Consider the following 14,560-nt stretch of genomic DNA (forward strand, 5'->3'; position numbering starts at 1 on the left):
GACATTCTTAACTGACCTCCAGAGGATCAGCTGCATACCAGATAGGCAGGGCTGCTACAGTGATTGTCTTTAGGTCACACTGATAAAATTATTGGGCACTTGGTCTCTAGTCATACTGATTTTCTATGTGCATTTTCCTTAAATCTCCCTTTCCTCTCATTTTTCTATTCCAGTCCCAGTGGCTTATTGGCTCAGGAACGAAAACTCAGTCGAGATCTAGTCCATAGCAACAAAAAAGATCAGGAATTCCGCTCCATTTTCCAGCATATACAATCTGCTCAGTCTCAGCGGAGCCCCTCAGAGCTGTTTGCCCAGCACATTGTGACTATTGTTCATCATGTTAAAGGTGAGTCCAGGCCCACCACTTACCCTTCCATGCCTTCTTCTAAGAAGATCATTTGGGGGTTGGGGGGAGCTTTAGTCCTCTTCCAAGTGGTCCATAAGGCTTTCTAAAAGGAGAGGCCCCTTCTCTAGTCCTTGATTAGTTGAATTAGGTATCCCATTAGAAAGGTCTTTGAAGACCTTGGCTGCTATGAGAGAATTGCCTCTAGGGCTACCTCACCAGTACAGCAAATTATGGGGTTTCAAGTGTTAATTACTGATGTCTGGTGAGAGTGGTTAAAACTCTTGCCCTAGAAATAAATAAATAAATGAATGAATGAATAAATACACACACACACATATACATACACAGTTGAGTTTGTACTATAAAAAGATTTTTCAGATTTCCTTTTCTTTTTCTTCTCAGACTTCGGGTCTAAGGGCAGATCTTCTGATTATAAGCGTCTTATAACAGATCTTTATAATGCCTTTCCCTCTTCCTCCTTGATTTCCTGAAATGAGATTGTTTCTTTGGCCTTGGGATAAAAAGTCCTTCAAGTATTTTTCTTAAGAACTTAAATCATTCCAGAGAAATTGGATCAATTTTTATCTTTCTTAAGTAATTTAGAGGAGGAGTTTATGTGCTATGGGAAGAGATCAAAATCAGGAGTACAACCAGGATTAGGCAGAGCCTGGGCTAGTTCAGACTTGTGGCACATCTGCAAAACTGTGTTTAGGGAGGAGCCTTTGTATTTCAGGAAGAGAAGTTCCAGTTCCTCTTCCTTGACTACAGGTGTCATAAATGAGTGGCCTTGGAGCTCTGTAAACTGGGCATGTCCTCTAGTACCTCCATGCCCCCACCCCCTTTCCCCCTGCAAACAGTGTTTTGATAAATGTCTTTTGTTTGCAATAGAGTTTATCTTAACCTTTGGGATTTTTATATATGATACATTTACTCTGCATCAAGTTTAAACTGAAGCCCACACAATTGTTGATTGAGAGGCCATCTGGTCCAACCCCCTGATTTTACAAATGAGGAAACCAAGACACAGGGAAGTTAAAGAACTTGCCTGAGGTCACAGAGCTAGTAAGCATTAAAGGAGGCATCTGAACTAGAGTAATCTTGATTCTAGATCCTTTGAGCATTCTACCAATACTATCCTGCATTGCAATAATCATGGGTTTTTTTCCCATCTTTCCATCTCCACAGAGCATCATTTTGGATCCTCAGGAATGACATTGAATGAACGTTTTACTAAATACCTAAAGAGGGGAACAGAACAGGATGCAGCTAAAAACAAGAAGAGCCCAGAGATTCACAGGTGGGGAATATGATCCTTCTAGTGGAGGTTTTTATTGGAAGCTTGCTTCAGTTTGATTGTCATATTCTCTGTATTAACTGTGGAATTTAGAACAACTGTTATAAACTCTAGGATAATGCAGAGCCCATTGGTCCTTGTAATAAAGTGCAATAGGGAGATATGAGATTAATGAGGCCAGTCAAACATCTGGCCATGAGCTGTTCTGTGTCTCGCAGAGGGGCAGGGGATGTGTGCCCACAGAGAGTGCTCTGCTTACCACCTTTGGTTTCACCATCACTGGACCAGGCTCTCCTCCTTTGCTTACTTTTGAGTTTTACTTAAACATGTTTGTGGCATTTCTGAAAAAAAAGAAGCTGCAAAATTTTAAGGGGATGATATAGGAGGGGTCTGGTATTTTTTGTTTGTTTATATTTTAAAAGATATTTTCCCAATTATATGTAATAACAACTTTCCTTTCCACATGTGTTTTCTGATTTTATAAAATCCAAATTGTCTCCCTTCCTCCTCCCAGAGATGGTGAGCAATTTGAGCTGGATTACCCATGTATATTTCCATGTTCATTGTTGTAAGAGAATTCTAATTCTCTTAGAGAAATCAAGAGAAAACTAATTCCCAAATTAAAACATAACTAATGTAAAGGATAATATGCTTTGATCTGCATTCTAACTCCAACAGTTCTTTCTCTGGAGGTGGATATCATTCTTTTTGTCACGTCCTTCAGAATTGTGCTAGTCCAGATTTCTGATTTTTTTTTTTCCCAAGAAAGTTGTATTCTGATTTAGACAGTGCTTTGGGTGTTTTTTCAGGAAAATAGTTATCTTTTGCCCTTTGCATTAGGCAGAAGAGGCATGTTTAGGCACAAGACTGAAGGTTTTGTTTTTTTTGTTAAATGTGTTAGGGGGCTGGGCCTTCAGTAGTCAACTCTGTTCTATGGGCCAGAGGAAGAAACAGTGGGAGATAGTCCTACACTTTGCAAAATGAAGTTGGTTCTTGGAATTTAAGCCCTAGAGGTAGAGCCAGCAGGTATGGGATATCACATCACCAATTTGATTTGACTTCTTCAGCTAAGTTCACAATTCTTTATATATTGTTTTGAGTAATTTACACACACATCCTTGGTAGGCTCATTGAATTTTTGGGTGGGGGGCGCATGGAGCGGTGCTATGATCCAGATCTCTAAATTTCATCAGAGAGTATAAGGAACTCTGTTGGAAAATTCTACACTGATGAAGCTCAACACCACATCTACAGCTTGAGAATTTTAGGGCGTTCCTTCAGGAACTGTGTTACTATGTGTAAAGAGACAGGAACAGGACTTTAAAACTCTTGTCTTCTCCTCCAAGGTACCCTCTCTCTCTCTACTATTCCCAGACTCTCCAAAGATATTTTCTTTCCTGTTGATAAATTAAATGAATAGAAACTTTTTTATTTATCACTGTCCCCCTGAATGGCTAGCATATAGTAGATATTAAGTGAATCTGAATTTTGTAGGTAAGTGGTTACAGAGAGCATTAAAGATGAGAAGGTGTGAGATTGAGTTTCATTGAAAAATATTGACTTGGGTTTTGTTTTGTTAATTTCCTAGGAGGATAGATATTTCTCCCAGTACATTCAGAAAACATGGTTTGACTCATGACGAGATGAAAAGCACCCGGGAACCTGGCTACAAGGTGAACTGTCGCTTTCATCAGTAATTTCAACAAAATGAGTGCGTTGGGCATGAACTTAACAGAAATGTTTTTGTTTAAATTACTCTCTACTTAAGTTTGTGTTTTTCTTTTAAGGATGGGCATAATTCTAAAAATGAACTACAAAGGGTTAATTTTTATTAAATGTATCAACAACCTTTGTGAAGTGGTTAGAATATGGTAAATGACCCCAAAGTCTATTGAGGTGAGATTGAGAAAAAAAAGAGAGGAGTTTTGGAACAAGTGCCCATGATGAGAGAAGAAACTTTTTGTGATATTTTTCTGCTTGTAAGTATTATCAAATCAATTGTATACATGCGCTATTTCCAACCATGATTTCAAAAAGACATGCATGTCAGAGAGAGGAAAATAAAACTTTTATTTGTTTTTATGCTGAGTAAAACTATTAATACACAACTAGTCCAGTCTGTTCTAACGTTGTACCCATATCATTTGTCCCTTACTGTTACTTTACTGTTGCCCAGCCCAGCTACATTTAGACTGCTGTGAATAGTAGTATGGAGAGTATTTAAGTACATTTAAGTATTATGAATTTAGGTTGAGTTTTTGTTGTTATTGTTTTTTAAAGCCTCAGTCATTCTTCATGTATGTTTATTATTAAAATTACAAAATATTTTCCATCTTTCTGAAACCTTAATTTTCACATACTTATTTTCAAGGTTTCAAAAAAAAGGGAAAGAAAACAAAAACTTGTTATATCAGAAAAATATGATGAACCTGGTTTTTTTTTCTCCTCTAAATATCAGCTTGACTTTATATGAAACAAATTTAAACTGTGGAAGAAATTTTGTCCTCCATGTTCTTGGGGGGGATCTGTATTAATGTTTACACTCCCCAAGGGAGCAATGGCTACTTCCATCAATGACCATTCTCGATGCTGGGAGTAGTTTGGTGCCTGAGAAGAGATAATAAAATCTCTTTCCTGGGAAAGTATACAAAAAAAAAACACCTCAAAATAAAACTGCTACTAAAAGTACCATGGAAATAAAATCTCTGTCTCCACCAGGAAGAGATGAGTAACTGCCATCTCTTCTTCTTGTGTTGTTTAAGTTTGAATTAAGTAAAATTTTAATAGCTAAAAAGTAATTAAACTAATCTTTTCTGTTCCCTCTGTCATTCATGCACAATTCAAAGGATTATGTGTGAGATAAATGTAATTTTTTGGTATTATATTTACATCTGAATTCACATTGTAATTTCCCTCTCCTTCTTGGTTTTGAATGAAAAAAATCATCTGCCACAAGAGATGATTTCTTTTCTTTTTTGAAACCATTATTGGGGTGTAATACATAAGTGTACTACATCTCTGTAATGTTACTTCTCTATTAAGTATCCAGAAGATAGATTTTTTTTATAATTTGTCCTTTTTTTATATAAGCTCCTACCAATTATTGCCACTTCCATGGTTTTGAATTATTCAGCTTCCTTATAAGGAAGTTTCCTCAACATCTGTAAAGGTAACATTAGGATAGCCTGCTTAGACCCTCCTTTTCCTGCTTATAGGCCAGATGATGCTTTGGAATATTTCCCAAGTTTCACAAAATGCCTTGTAGCAGATTGGGAATGTATCTTTAGTTCACTCTGTCAAATGTCATCAGGTATTCTTGGTTGTATACATAGTTGTTCTGTGCCAGTGCCTGATCTGCCCTACCCCTCAGGAAAGAAAAGAGTTGGGGGAGAAGGCTCTCACTTTTAAGTCTGCCAACAGAATCCTTCTTCATTAGAATTCTCATTCTGTAGATTATCTTTGGCCATTGACAAGCTAGCATGTTCAAGTCCATCTCCATGGTTTATATACAGTGGTAGGAAATGAACTAGTTTCCTATAATGTTTTGTTTTGTTTTGAATAGTTCTTGTTCTTGCTAGGTTAAATAAATGCCCCAAGCTTCTTGTTAGGAAGGGACATTAAATCACTTGTGCAGCTGGGATATGTTGACTAGTATTCTCATCATTCCCTCCCCTTTCATAATATCCCTGCAGTGAAAATCTTGGTTTTTTTAGGGTGACTAATATATTGATAGATTTATAATCTAAGAGCCTTAACTCCTAATTCTTTCTTTCTCTGCAGGCTGAGGGAAAATACAAAGATGACCCTGTTGATCTTCGCCTTGATATTGAACGTCGTAAAAAACATAAGGAACGAGATCTTAAACGAGATAAGTCAAGAGAATCAGTGGATTCCCGAGACTCGAGCCACTCAAGAGAGAGATCAACTGAAAAAACTGAGAAAACTCACAAAGGCTCCAAAAAGCAGAAGTATGTCGGCATTCAGGTCTATTTGGGTCCTGCTTGATACAAGGCTGGTGCCAAGTGTAAACTCTCCAAGCTATCTAGGAATGAATTTTCATTGCTAGTAGTAGCTTAATACAGCCACACTCCCTCAGAAGGTTGCTTCAGCTCTTTTTCCACATTAAATCTATTAAAACCTAACCCTATAGTAACATTGCTTGGTCAGTCACCCATTTAGAATATTATTCTTCCCATATTAAACCTCTCAAAGTCGTTTCACCAGGTTTTCTCAGTGGAAATTATGATGTTAGGTGGGTAAATGTCTATAAATGTTTATTTAATGTATGCCCCCCATTTTTCTGTGCAGTAGAGATTCTAATCAAAACCAGACAGGTTCTTCACTGTATACAAGTTATGGTATTGAATTTTTTTAATGGGGGAGGGGAGAATAAATTTTGAAAGAAATAAATTATAACTTTGCCAAATCCAAAAAAGTGTAGTCTTCCTTCAAAGGAGTCACTTTGGGGATATGCTTGCTCTGTCAATGGTAGCTTGTTTCAGCATTTTTCTTAACAGTTCTAGAATCCTTTGAGACTAGCCTGCTTAGCTTGTAGCATTCATTTCAGTATTCTTCTTGGTGATGAATTTTAGTCCTTTAAGTGAATTTTTTAAAAAAGTGCATCCATTTAACAATTTATCATCAAGCTGTCCTTTCATGGTAAAAGAAAAATAGACAGTGTAATAAGTCCTTGCCTTGCATAACTGATTTAACTGGATTTAAATTCTAGTATGATTTTGAGTATATTCAAAGAACTCCTGATTTCTTTGGTGTAGCTTCTCTGTCCACCAATGCCACTCACAACTCTCCTGCCCTTTAATGGAAGGTCTTTTCAAGTTCTTGTGTTGGAAAAGGATTGACGAGGAGGGTCATCCCTGGTGGCTAATTTTGTGGTGACAAAATTTTCCTTACTTTGTTAGGTGGATTCCTGGATAAAAACTGTTCAAGCCATCTTTGTACCTTTCTAGTTTGGTGTGACCTTTCAGCACTTGGGCTGCTCTGCTGCAGTCTAAGAGAGCCCAGGGTCACAACCTCTGTGCCCCAGTGAGGCATTGGAGGAAAATGTTAGTGAAAGAAGTCCTCTCCTTGTTTTTTTTTTTTTAAGTTTTGTGTTTTTGTTTTTTTGCTTTTCCTTTTCAGAAAATACTCTTACCTTGTATTTGGTTCTATGGAGATCTCTGCCAATATGCCTTTTTTAGCCATCTTAAATTTCTGATAACCTTACATTGAGCTAGTACTGTGTAAAGAACTTTCACATAAATTATCATATTTTAGGCTATGCTGAGAAAGAAAAATTGGACAGATATTTTCTTTGACAGATGAGTAAATTGAGGCACTTGAAAACCATATACTGGCCTATGTTCAGACAGTATTTAGGGACAATTAAGGCTAGAATCTAGGTCTTCTGCCTCTCACTTCAGTACTCTGTTTTATGTATTGCCTAATCAAGTCCCTTAGGCTAGGGTAGAATTTTATACAAGGCTAGTTTAGATTCCTTCCAAGAAAATTTGATCATAGGCTAAAAATTAGAAGGGATCTTGGAAGCCACCTGGCCCAATGCTATCCCTGAGCAGGAATCTTCTTGGTAGCATACTTAAGTGGTGGATATATTTTTGTTTGAAAATCTCCAATAAAGGGAATCTACTCTGTATCCCTCAAGTAGTCTCTTCTGCTTTAGGATAACTCTTAATTTTTAGAGGAGGTGTTATTACTAATTGACAAATAGATTTTATAAAATGATCTCGTATCTAAGATTAAGGACACATGACCATATTTTAGGGAAAAGGTTCATTCCATTGAATTATTTTTCATTTTGACTGAAGATGAAAAGGGAGCAGTGGAGACTTCAGAATCAGAGGATGGAGATATATAAGCTAGACAATAAAAATGTTATTTACATTTGGAACCAGTTGACTTGGTAGACCCAACAAATAGCAATTAATGACTTTTATGTCAACTTGAAAGAAATATCTAGTGGAGTACCTACCCCAGAAATCTATTCTTGGCCCTGTGTTGTTTAACCCAATTAAATGCCTAATATGTGCATGACATTTTACATTCTTTATGGAATGAGCATTTTTACCAGTAACTTTGATGAAATGGCATAGATGACATATTTATTGGATTTGCAGATAATCTAGGGCTGGTAAGGAAGTAAATGACACATTGGATGACATAGTTTCCAAAAATATCTTAACCAGTTAGCATGCTGGTGCAAATATCTCAGTAGATATTATGTAATTAAGATAAATATAATGTCTTATGAAGTTAAATCTTTAAACCTAATTATAAGCTTGACAGTGAGGGAAGATGAGAAAATCCAGGGAGGCAAGGAAGAAATGTAGTTTGAGAGCAGCTTGGCTGAAAAAGATCTGGAGGTTTTGGTGAACTACAAGCTTCACTATGAATCAAGGTTGTGATATGGCAGCCACCAAAAAAAAAAGACAAAATGCTCTTAGGTGACATTGAGAGGCATAGTGTTCAAAAAGGGAGAAATGATCATATCACTATATTCTCTCCTGGTCAGATAATAACCAAAATGTAGCTTTTCTGGGTATATTTTTTATGTGGAGATTGATAATCTAGAGGGCCATTAGGTGATAAAGATCATACCATAGAAGGATTGAGTAAAGTAATTTCAACTGAAAAAGATAGAGAATTCATAATGGCCTTCAAACATTTGAAAGGATATTATGTTAGAAGAGAGATTTGTTGTTCTCAAAGACCTCAGAGGTCAGAATTAAGAACAGTAGATGGTAAGAAGTAAGGAAAATGACATCCAACCTGGACAGTAAATTGTTTTGTTTTGCTTAACTGTCCTTTGTTAAAAGAGAGATTTCCCTTGAAGAACCATTGGAAAATAATGTTATAATGTAAAAAATAAATTATTAATTTCTTAAAAATTAAAATAAAATGGAAGTTACGTGAGAGACAGATTAAAGTTTCATGTAAGGAAAAACTCCAGAAATTAAACTTGTCCAAGATAGAAGATATAGGTTCTTTCTCACTAAATGTCCCTAAGCAAAGACTAGATGACTCCTTATTTGGCATAGAGTAGAGGAAATTCCCACTCAGTTATAATGCAGCCTAGATGTTCTCTGAGATGTCTTCTAACTTTCTTGGTGAAAAAGAAAAGGACCTGTTTATCATCAACCATGTAAATGGCTCTCAGCAGTTCAGAATGAAAAGTATATTAATCCCACAGGTATGACTTCCTAATTTAGTTTTTCACATTGTTTCTTGTGGGTGGGTCTGACTAAGTAGTCCTAACATAAACTCTTCTACCTTATAAACCTGAAGTTTAATCTTGGTTTTACTACCAGTGATCATTAAGGACCTTTTCACTGCTCTGGCAGTCTATGATTATGATTCAGGCAGAATATTCTCTAAACATTCATAGCAATCTAAAAATACCAAAAGGAAACAACTCTGGGAATGTGGTACCACCAACTCCTGGGTTCAGAGTAGTGCTTCTGAGGCAAACCTTTCTTGAGGGGCAACTATATAGTACATGGTAACTCCCCTATTTTGAGTGGAAACTTAAAATTCTCCTTGGAATTCTCAGGCCTTTATGACTTGGCCCTTTCCAGATCCAGTGTTGCCTCAAGAGGCTAATCTTTATACCTCCTTCTGGAGGCCAGCTGGTTACATAGATATATTAATATTAGATCATGGAAATACATTGCTCGCTGCCTGTTTCCCCCTTCTTTAGTACAGACATCACCTTTAAAGGTTGATTACTAAAGCTCTAATCTTTAGGTTCCAAGGGGAACAGCCATTTAAGAAGCAACTCCTAGAATAGCCTTTCTAGCTCTCTGGGTTCCCATCCTGTCCTATGAATAACACCACCTGTTAGTTGATTCCAAAGTGAATGAAGTGGAAGAATACATCTTTGTATTGGAAATGTGCTTTTGGGTTTATCTTTTAATCTAACTTAGATGTGTTCAAACCTGTTTTAACAGTCATGTTAAAAGTCCACACCTATGAGATACCTGGTGCTGGTGCTAAAAGAACCAAGCCAGGGTTCTTTTGAGGGACTCACAGACAACATTGGCTTCTCTTTTGGCACAGGAAACATCGTCGAACACGGGATCGGTCTCGGTCATCATCGTCATCCTCCCAGTCATCACATTCTTACAAAGCAGAGGAGTATACTGAAGAGACAGAGGAGCGGGAAGAGAGCACCACAGGCTTTGACAAATCCCGGCTGGGGACCAAAGATTTTGTGGGTCCAAGTGAGAGAGGAGGCAGAGCTCGAGGGACCTTTGTAAGTCATTTCATACCCCAACCTCCTCCCTCCCTACCATATGACCTGCAGATAAGACTTTCAAGGGTGCTGTTCTCCTTTTTTAAAAAGTCCATCTGCCCCAGGAGAATGTAAAGTAGGCTCAGAATGCCTGCTCAATATCTGTCTCCATGGGTCAAAATAGGTTTCTCTGTATCTCTCCCTTCTTCATCTTGGGCTAATAATTATTCTAGGTTTGCATTTTTCATCCTTTATTGGGATATCATAGGGAACAGGGAAGGTATTTGTAATCAGGTAGAGGTCACAATCCCTTCCATCTGACATTTTCTTTTTGCATCAGCAGTGACTATCTCTGGGTTCAGGAACTAGCAGGTTCTTACAGATCATACAAATATCCTATGCTCCTTCTTGTCCAGATGGTATAGTCCCTTTTGGCCCAGTCACTTTTTTCCTCAATTATCTATTTTCACAGTTTCTTTTTTCAGTTTGAAAGGTTCTTCTGTAGCTTCTGGTTCCTAACCTTGTTCTCTCTCACTGGTCACCCCAAAAAATACTTTTTAGACATGCTCATACATCAATGAATTAGACATCTAAGGTTCCTGAATATTTAGCCACATGATTGAATAGAAAGCTGTTTTATCAGCAGGAGCTTAGGGGGCATGTGTCAGTTTTGTTTTCCTGAAGTTTTCTAACACAATCTTCAAGAAGGGGCCACCATCTACATCCTAAATAAGACCAACTGTTCTTCTCTGTTTGTTGCTGCAGCAATTTCGAGCTAGAGGAAGAGGCTGGGGCAGAGGCAACTATGCTGGCAATAACAGTAGCGGCAACAATGATTTCCAGAAGAGGACCCGAGAGGAGGAGTGGGACCCAGAATATACACCCAAAAGCAAAAAATATTACCTGGTATGTGTCTGGGAAAAGAGAAGGAATTTGACCCCAACCATGGTCGATACCTGGGGCTCTAACAGGATGCTGTACCAAAAGTGACATTGCAGCTAGCCAATGAGTTCAGCTGCCTAGTGATATTGTTCTTTTTTTCAAATGGGTGCTGACAACCATGTATGGAGTAAAGGCCAAATATCCATTAACATAGCTGGAACAAAGTGAATCTAGCTTTAACAACTTATACATAATTGTGTTTGTGCTGCATAATTATTATAATAGCTAACATTTATGGAGTACTTTCTATGTACCAGGTGCTATGCTAATAAGTGCTTTATAATTATCTCATTTAATCTTTAGACACCAGTGGTAAGCCATACATATAAATGGCTAATATTACTTGTATATTCTTAAAGCCAGGCATATTTGGAGTCCAGGGGGGGGCGGGATGGGGGGGAGGTAGATGCAGGCCTAGGAGGAGGATGCTTTCAGACTAAATTGTCAGAAACCTGGTCACTGGCTTGTGAAGCAGTACCAGCTAGAATAAAGGGACTACAAGTGTTCCTTAGCCTCTTCCCACCTCTCCAGGCTGTCCAAGAGGAGTAAGTGAGGATAGACCTCACCTTTGTGGGATCCTTATTGCTCTACATGGTTGACAATCCCACCTTTGAAGAGCATTTTGTGTTAACATACATTCCTGGGTTGGTTTAGGGTTATGGTGCTTGCAACTACTTATCTCTCTTATAAAGTTCCGTTTGGGGGAATTAACAAACCTTTTTCCATCCCTGCTTCTTTCTAGAGTTGCCCACAAACACTCCAAGTTACAATGAACATTTCTAGGCTTTGGTAGAATATTGGGGGGTTAGGGGTGGAGGCATGCTTTGGCTGCAATCAGAAGAAAGTACAGTAGTTGGGGACAGGAAATGTCCTGAATTCAGCAATTCTAGGTGTGTGACAAGATAGTTTTCCCCTCGGCTTAAATGTTCTCTGTAAAAGGGATTCTAATACTACCTGCCCCTGAGGCCATCATAAGGATGGTGTATTTCTTACTGTGCTTAGATGGCTATGGGCCAATTGTGCATAGATAATCCTTTGGTCCTGTCTAGCACCAACATTTATATAGAGCTTCCTTCTATTTCCCCAAAGACTGCCTGCCTCCCAGCCCATCTCAGTCTAGCTCTTAGCCCCAGTGCCTCTGCTTTGGTCTAGTTGAACCAGTTGCTTGTTCCCTGACACATCCACATCCACATCCGCCTGATCCTTGAAGTTTGGAGTTGAGAGAGATTGGGAAGGAAGAGACAAGTTTTTCATTTGAGCCTGGGTAGCCTGGGTACGGAGAGTGCCCATGAGAGTTCTGGATGGCATGACCATTGAGATGGGAAGGAAGGAAAGTAGAAAGTGTTTCCCTTCTGCACCTGTCCTCAGACTTTGTCACTCACGTTCTTCCCTGGTAATTGGTGCAGAGGGAGACAGGAGGGGCTGGACTTAACTCAGCCATTGGTGGGTAGATAAGCAGTAACCTGGGGCCTAGCACTTACTTACCTAACTGAATTCTGATGTCTTCTCAGCACGATGACCGAGAGGGTGAAGGCAGCGAAAAGTGGGTGAGCCGAGGCCGAGGCCGGGGTGCCTTTCCTCGAGGCAGGGGCAGGTTCATGTTCCGGAAATCCAGCACCAGCCCTAAGTGGGCCCACGACAAGTTTAGTGGAGAAGAAGGCGAGATTGAAGATGATGAGAGCGGGACGGAGAACCGGGAGGAGAAGGACAATTTACAGGCAGCCACTGAGTAAAGAGCCCCTGGAGGGCACTCCCCACCCCCACCCCCCAAAGGGAGAGCGGCACCTGGCACTGGCCAGGGAGATGTCCCAGAAAGACTGAAGAGCTGAAGAGAGGATTCTCTAAAATATACCCCAAAGCCCCACCCTTCCCCTGCTCCCACCCCCCACCCCCCAACTAGAGGGGAGCCATCCCTGGCCTGTCTACTCAGAGCTGTCTGTGCAGTCTGGCTGAGGGAGGGCCCAGCTCTCGATCTTAACCACAAGTAGGGCTTTTGGTTGTTTCTTGCTTGTTTGAATGGGAGTGGGGTGGGACATAGGCTATGAAAACTTGTTTGGATTTCAGTCTGTATCCCACTTTGAACCAAGTCTTATTTTTTATTTTTGTATTTAATTTTATTTTTCATTTTCCAATATAAGCTGAGAGATGAGGACTAATTTGGTTCATTTTGGTCTCCTCTTCCTCCATCCCCTCTCCCGGACCCATATAATTTTTTAGGTCTACTTTATGCATATTTAGTAACACTAGCTCTCCAAGTTTAATTTAGGAAAATGATTCTCAAGAACAAAACATTGGTGTGTCAACTTTGATTCGGGACCAAGCAACATTGAAAAATCTAATTTTTAGAGCAGCTTTTTGTATGTAGTAAGTTTAGGTCCTTTCAAACTACTTTGTTTGCATAAGCCTTCCCTGCCGAGCTCTCTGTGACAGGATGTTGGCCCCACACACATCCACACCCTCTAACCTTTCTCATTTCCAGGGGGCTGCTGTCCCTTATGGGACTAGGCCCCAGGAGTTGTGCTTATCCTCTCAGCAACTGGGATGTGAACTGGAGGGCAGTTTCTGGTGTGTTTTCTAAGAAACTTCTGAATTCTAGCTAAAAAAAAATTATAAAATGAGAATAATTTTTTCAATATTTTTTATTAATCTTTTTATAAAATGAAAACTCCTGTGATTAATGAAGGAAGGCAGTTGTGGTTGTGTGGTTTGTGGGGTTTTTTTGTGGTTACTTTTTTTTATTACACCTTATGTTTTAAATTTAAATTTTCTCAAAAGATGTTGAGAGAAAACAATTATCTGGAATGAGTCCCTATGCTTGCTACAAGCAGGTGAATCATAAGGAGTTCATATGTTGTTTAAAAAAAAAAAAGAAAGATTGCCTCCCTCCCCTTCTGTACCTCTGCCCTTTCCACCTTCAGATGGTTGTGCTACTTTTTGTTCCCTCACTTTGCTAAATTTCTATAGTTCAGTTGGTTTTACTTGAATGATTCATGTTTAGGAAAAAAAATTTAAGTTTGTTTCAACTCCTCCAGCAAATAAAGAAAATAAGCACTAGATCTAAGTGGGCCTCTCTTCTTCTTGGCGGACTCGGGGATGGGGTGGCTTCCCCCCAAAGATTCTGGGGTGGACTCTGGGGAGGAATGGAAGGACAGCTTCTGCAAGCCCCGTAGTAATAGCCTCATAGGCAAGCTTTCTCCCAAGTTGACTCACCTTCCCCAGCTCAGAGCTCCATCTCACCAGATGGGTGACTAGAAGATAAAAGGGAAAGATCTGGGCTAAACACCCAAGAACTTGACAGCCTTATCAGGGTGCAGATGCCAAGCATTCAAACAGCACCAGCGTCTAACCCAAGCCCCTCAGTCTCCTGTGCCTATTCAGTCTCGAAAGAGACCAGAGCAAGCACCCTGACGTTATGATTCTGCAACCCCTTTCCCTCCCCTCAGCCGTCTGCTGGGACAGCTCCCCACTACCACCAGCAACAGTTCTTGACTGGCATGACCCTCCCTTAAAAATGAGACCCCCTGGAGGCAGCTAGGTAGCACAGCCGATAGAGCACCAGGCATGGAGACCAGAAGAATGTAGCATCACATCAGACACCCATCGCCCACTCCCAGCCAAGTGATGGAAAACCAGACCACAGGCCTTGGGGGTTTATTGGGTGATGGCAGTGGATGGCTGCGGGCTTGGCTCAAAGGCCAGAGGTGAATGGGCGGCTGCTGATCCCGGAGGCTCG

The 14,560-nt window shown here is 39.7% G+C and overlaps 1 protein-coding gene and 1 long non-coding RNA gene across 6 annotated transcripts in view; one reads left to right on the forward strand and one right to left on the reverse strand.

Annotated features, from left to right (window-relative positions):
- The window catches only part of THRAP3 (thyroid hormone receptor associated protein 3), a 109,073-nt gene extending 95,190 nt beyond the window's left edge, over positions 1-13,883 (forward strand). For all 4 annotated transcript variants that reach the window (XM_056795151.1, XM_056795152.1, XM_056795153.1 and 1 more), the window contains 7 exons: positions 174-346; positions 1,532-1,643; positions 3,229-3,313; positions 5,421-5,608; positions 9,711-9,906; positions 10,651-10,791; positions 12,339-13,883. In XM_056795151.1, the coding sequence (XP_056651129.1) occupies positions 174-346; positions 1,532-1,643; positions 3,229-3,313; positions 5,421-5,608; positions 9,711-9,906; positions 10,651-10,791; positions 12,339-12,560 (1,117 nt within the window). In that variant the 3' untranslated portion in view covers positions 12,561-13,883. The remainder of the gene's footprint in view (positions 1-173; positions 347-1,531; positions 1,644-3,228; positions 3,314-5,420; positions 5,609-9,710; positions 9,907-10,650; positions 10,792-12,338) is intronic.
- On the reverse strand, positions 684-9,769 carry LOC130453854 (uncharacterized). Of its 2 annotated transcripts, none has more exons than XR_008911482.1 (2): positions 9,632-9,769; positions 684-833 (listed from the first exon to the last, which is right to left on the reverse strand). It is a non-coding gene; the product is annotated as an uncharacterized LOC130453854 (long non-coding RNA). The 2 variants fall into 2 exon arrangements; XR_008911483.1 differs by lacking the exon at positions 684-833 and adding an exon at positions 5,502-6,291.
- Positions 13,884-14,560: the final 677 nt, after the last annotated feature.

This window comes from Monodelphis domestica, chromosome 4 (genome assembly GCF_027887165.1).
Source record: "Monodelphis domestica isolate mMonDom1 chromosome 4, mMonDom1.pri, whole genome shotgun sequence".
Taxonomy (NCBI): domain Eukaryota; kingdom Metazoa; phylum Chordata; class Mammalia; order Didelphimorphia; family Didelphidae; genus Monodelphis; species Monodelphis domestica.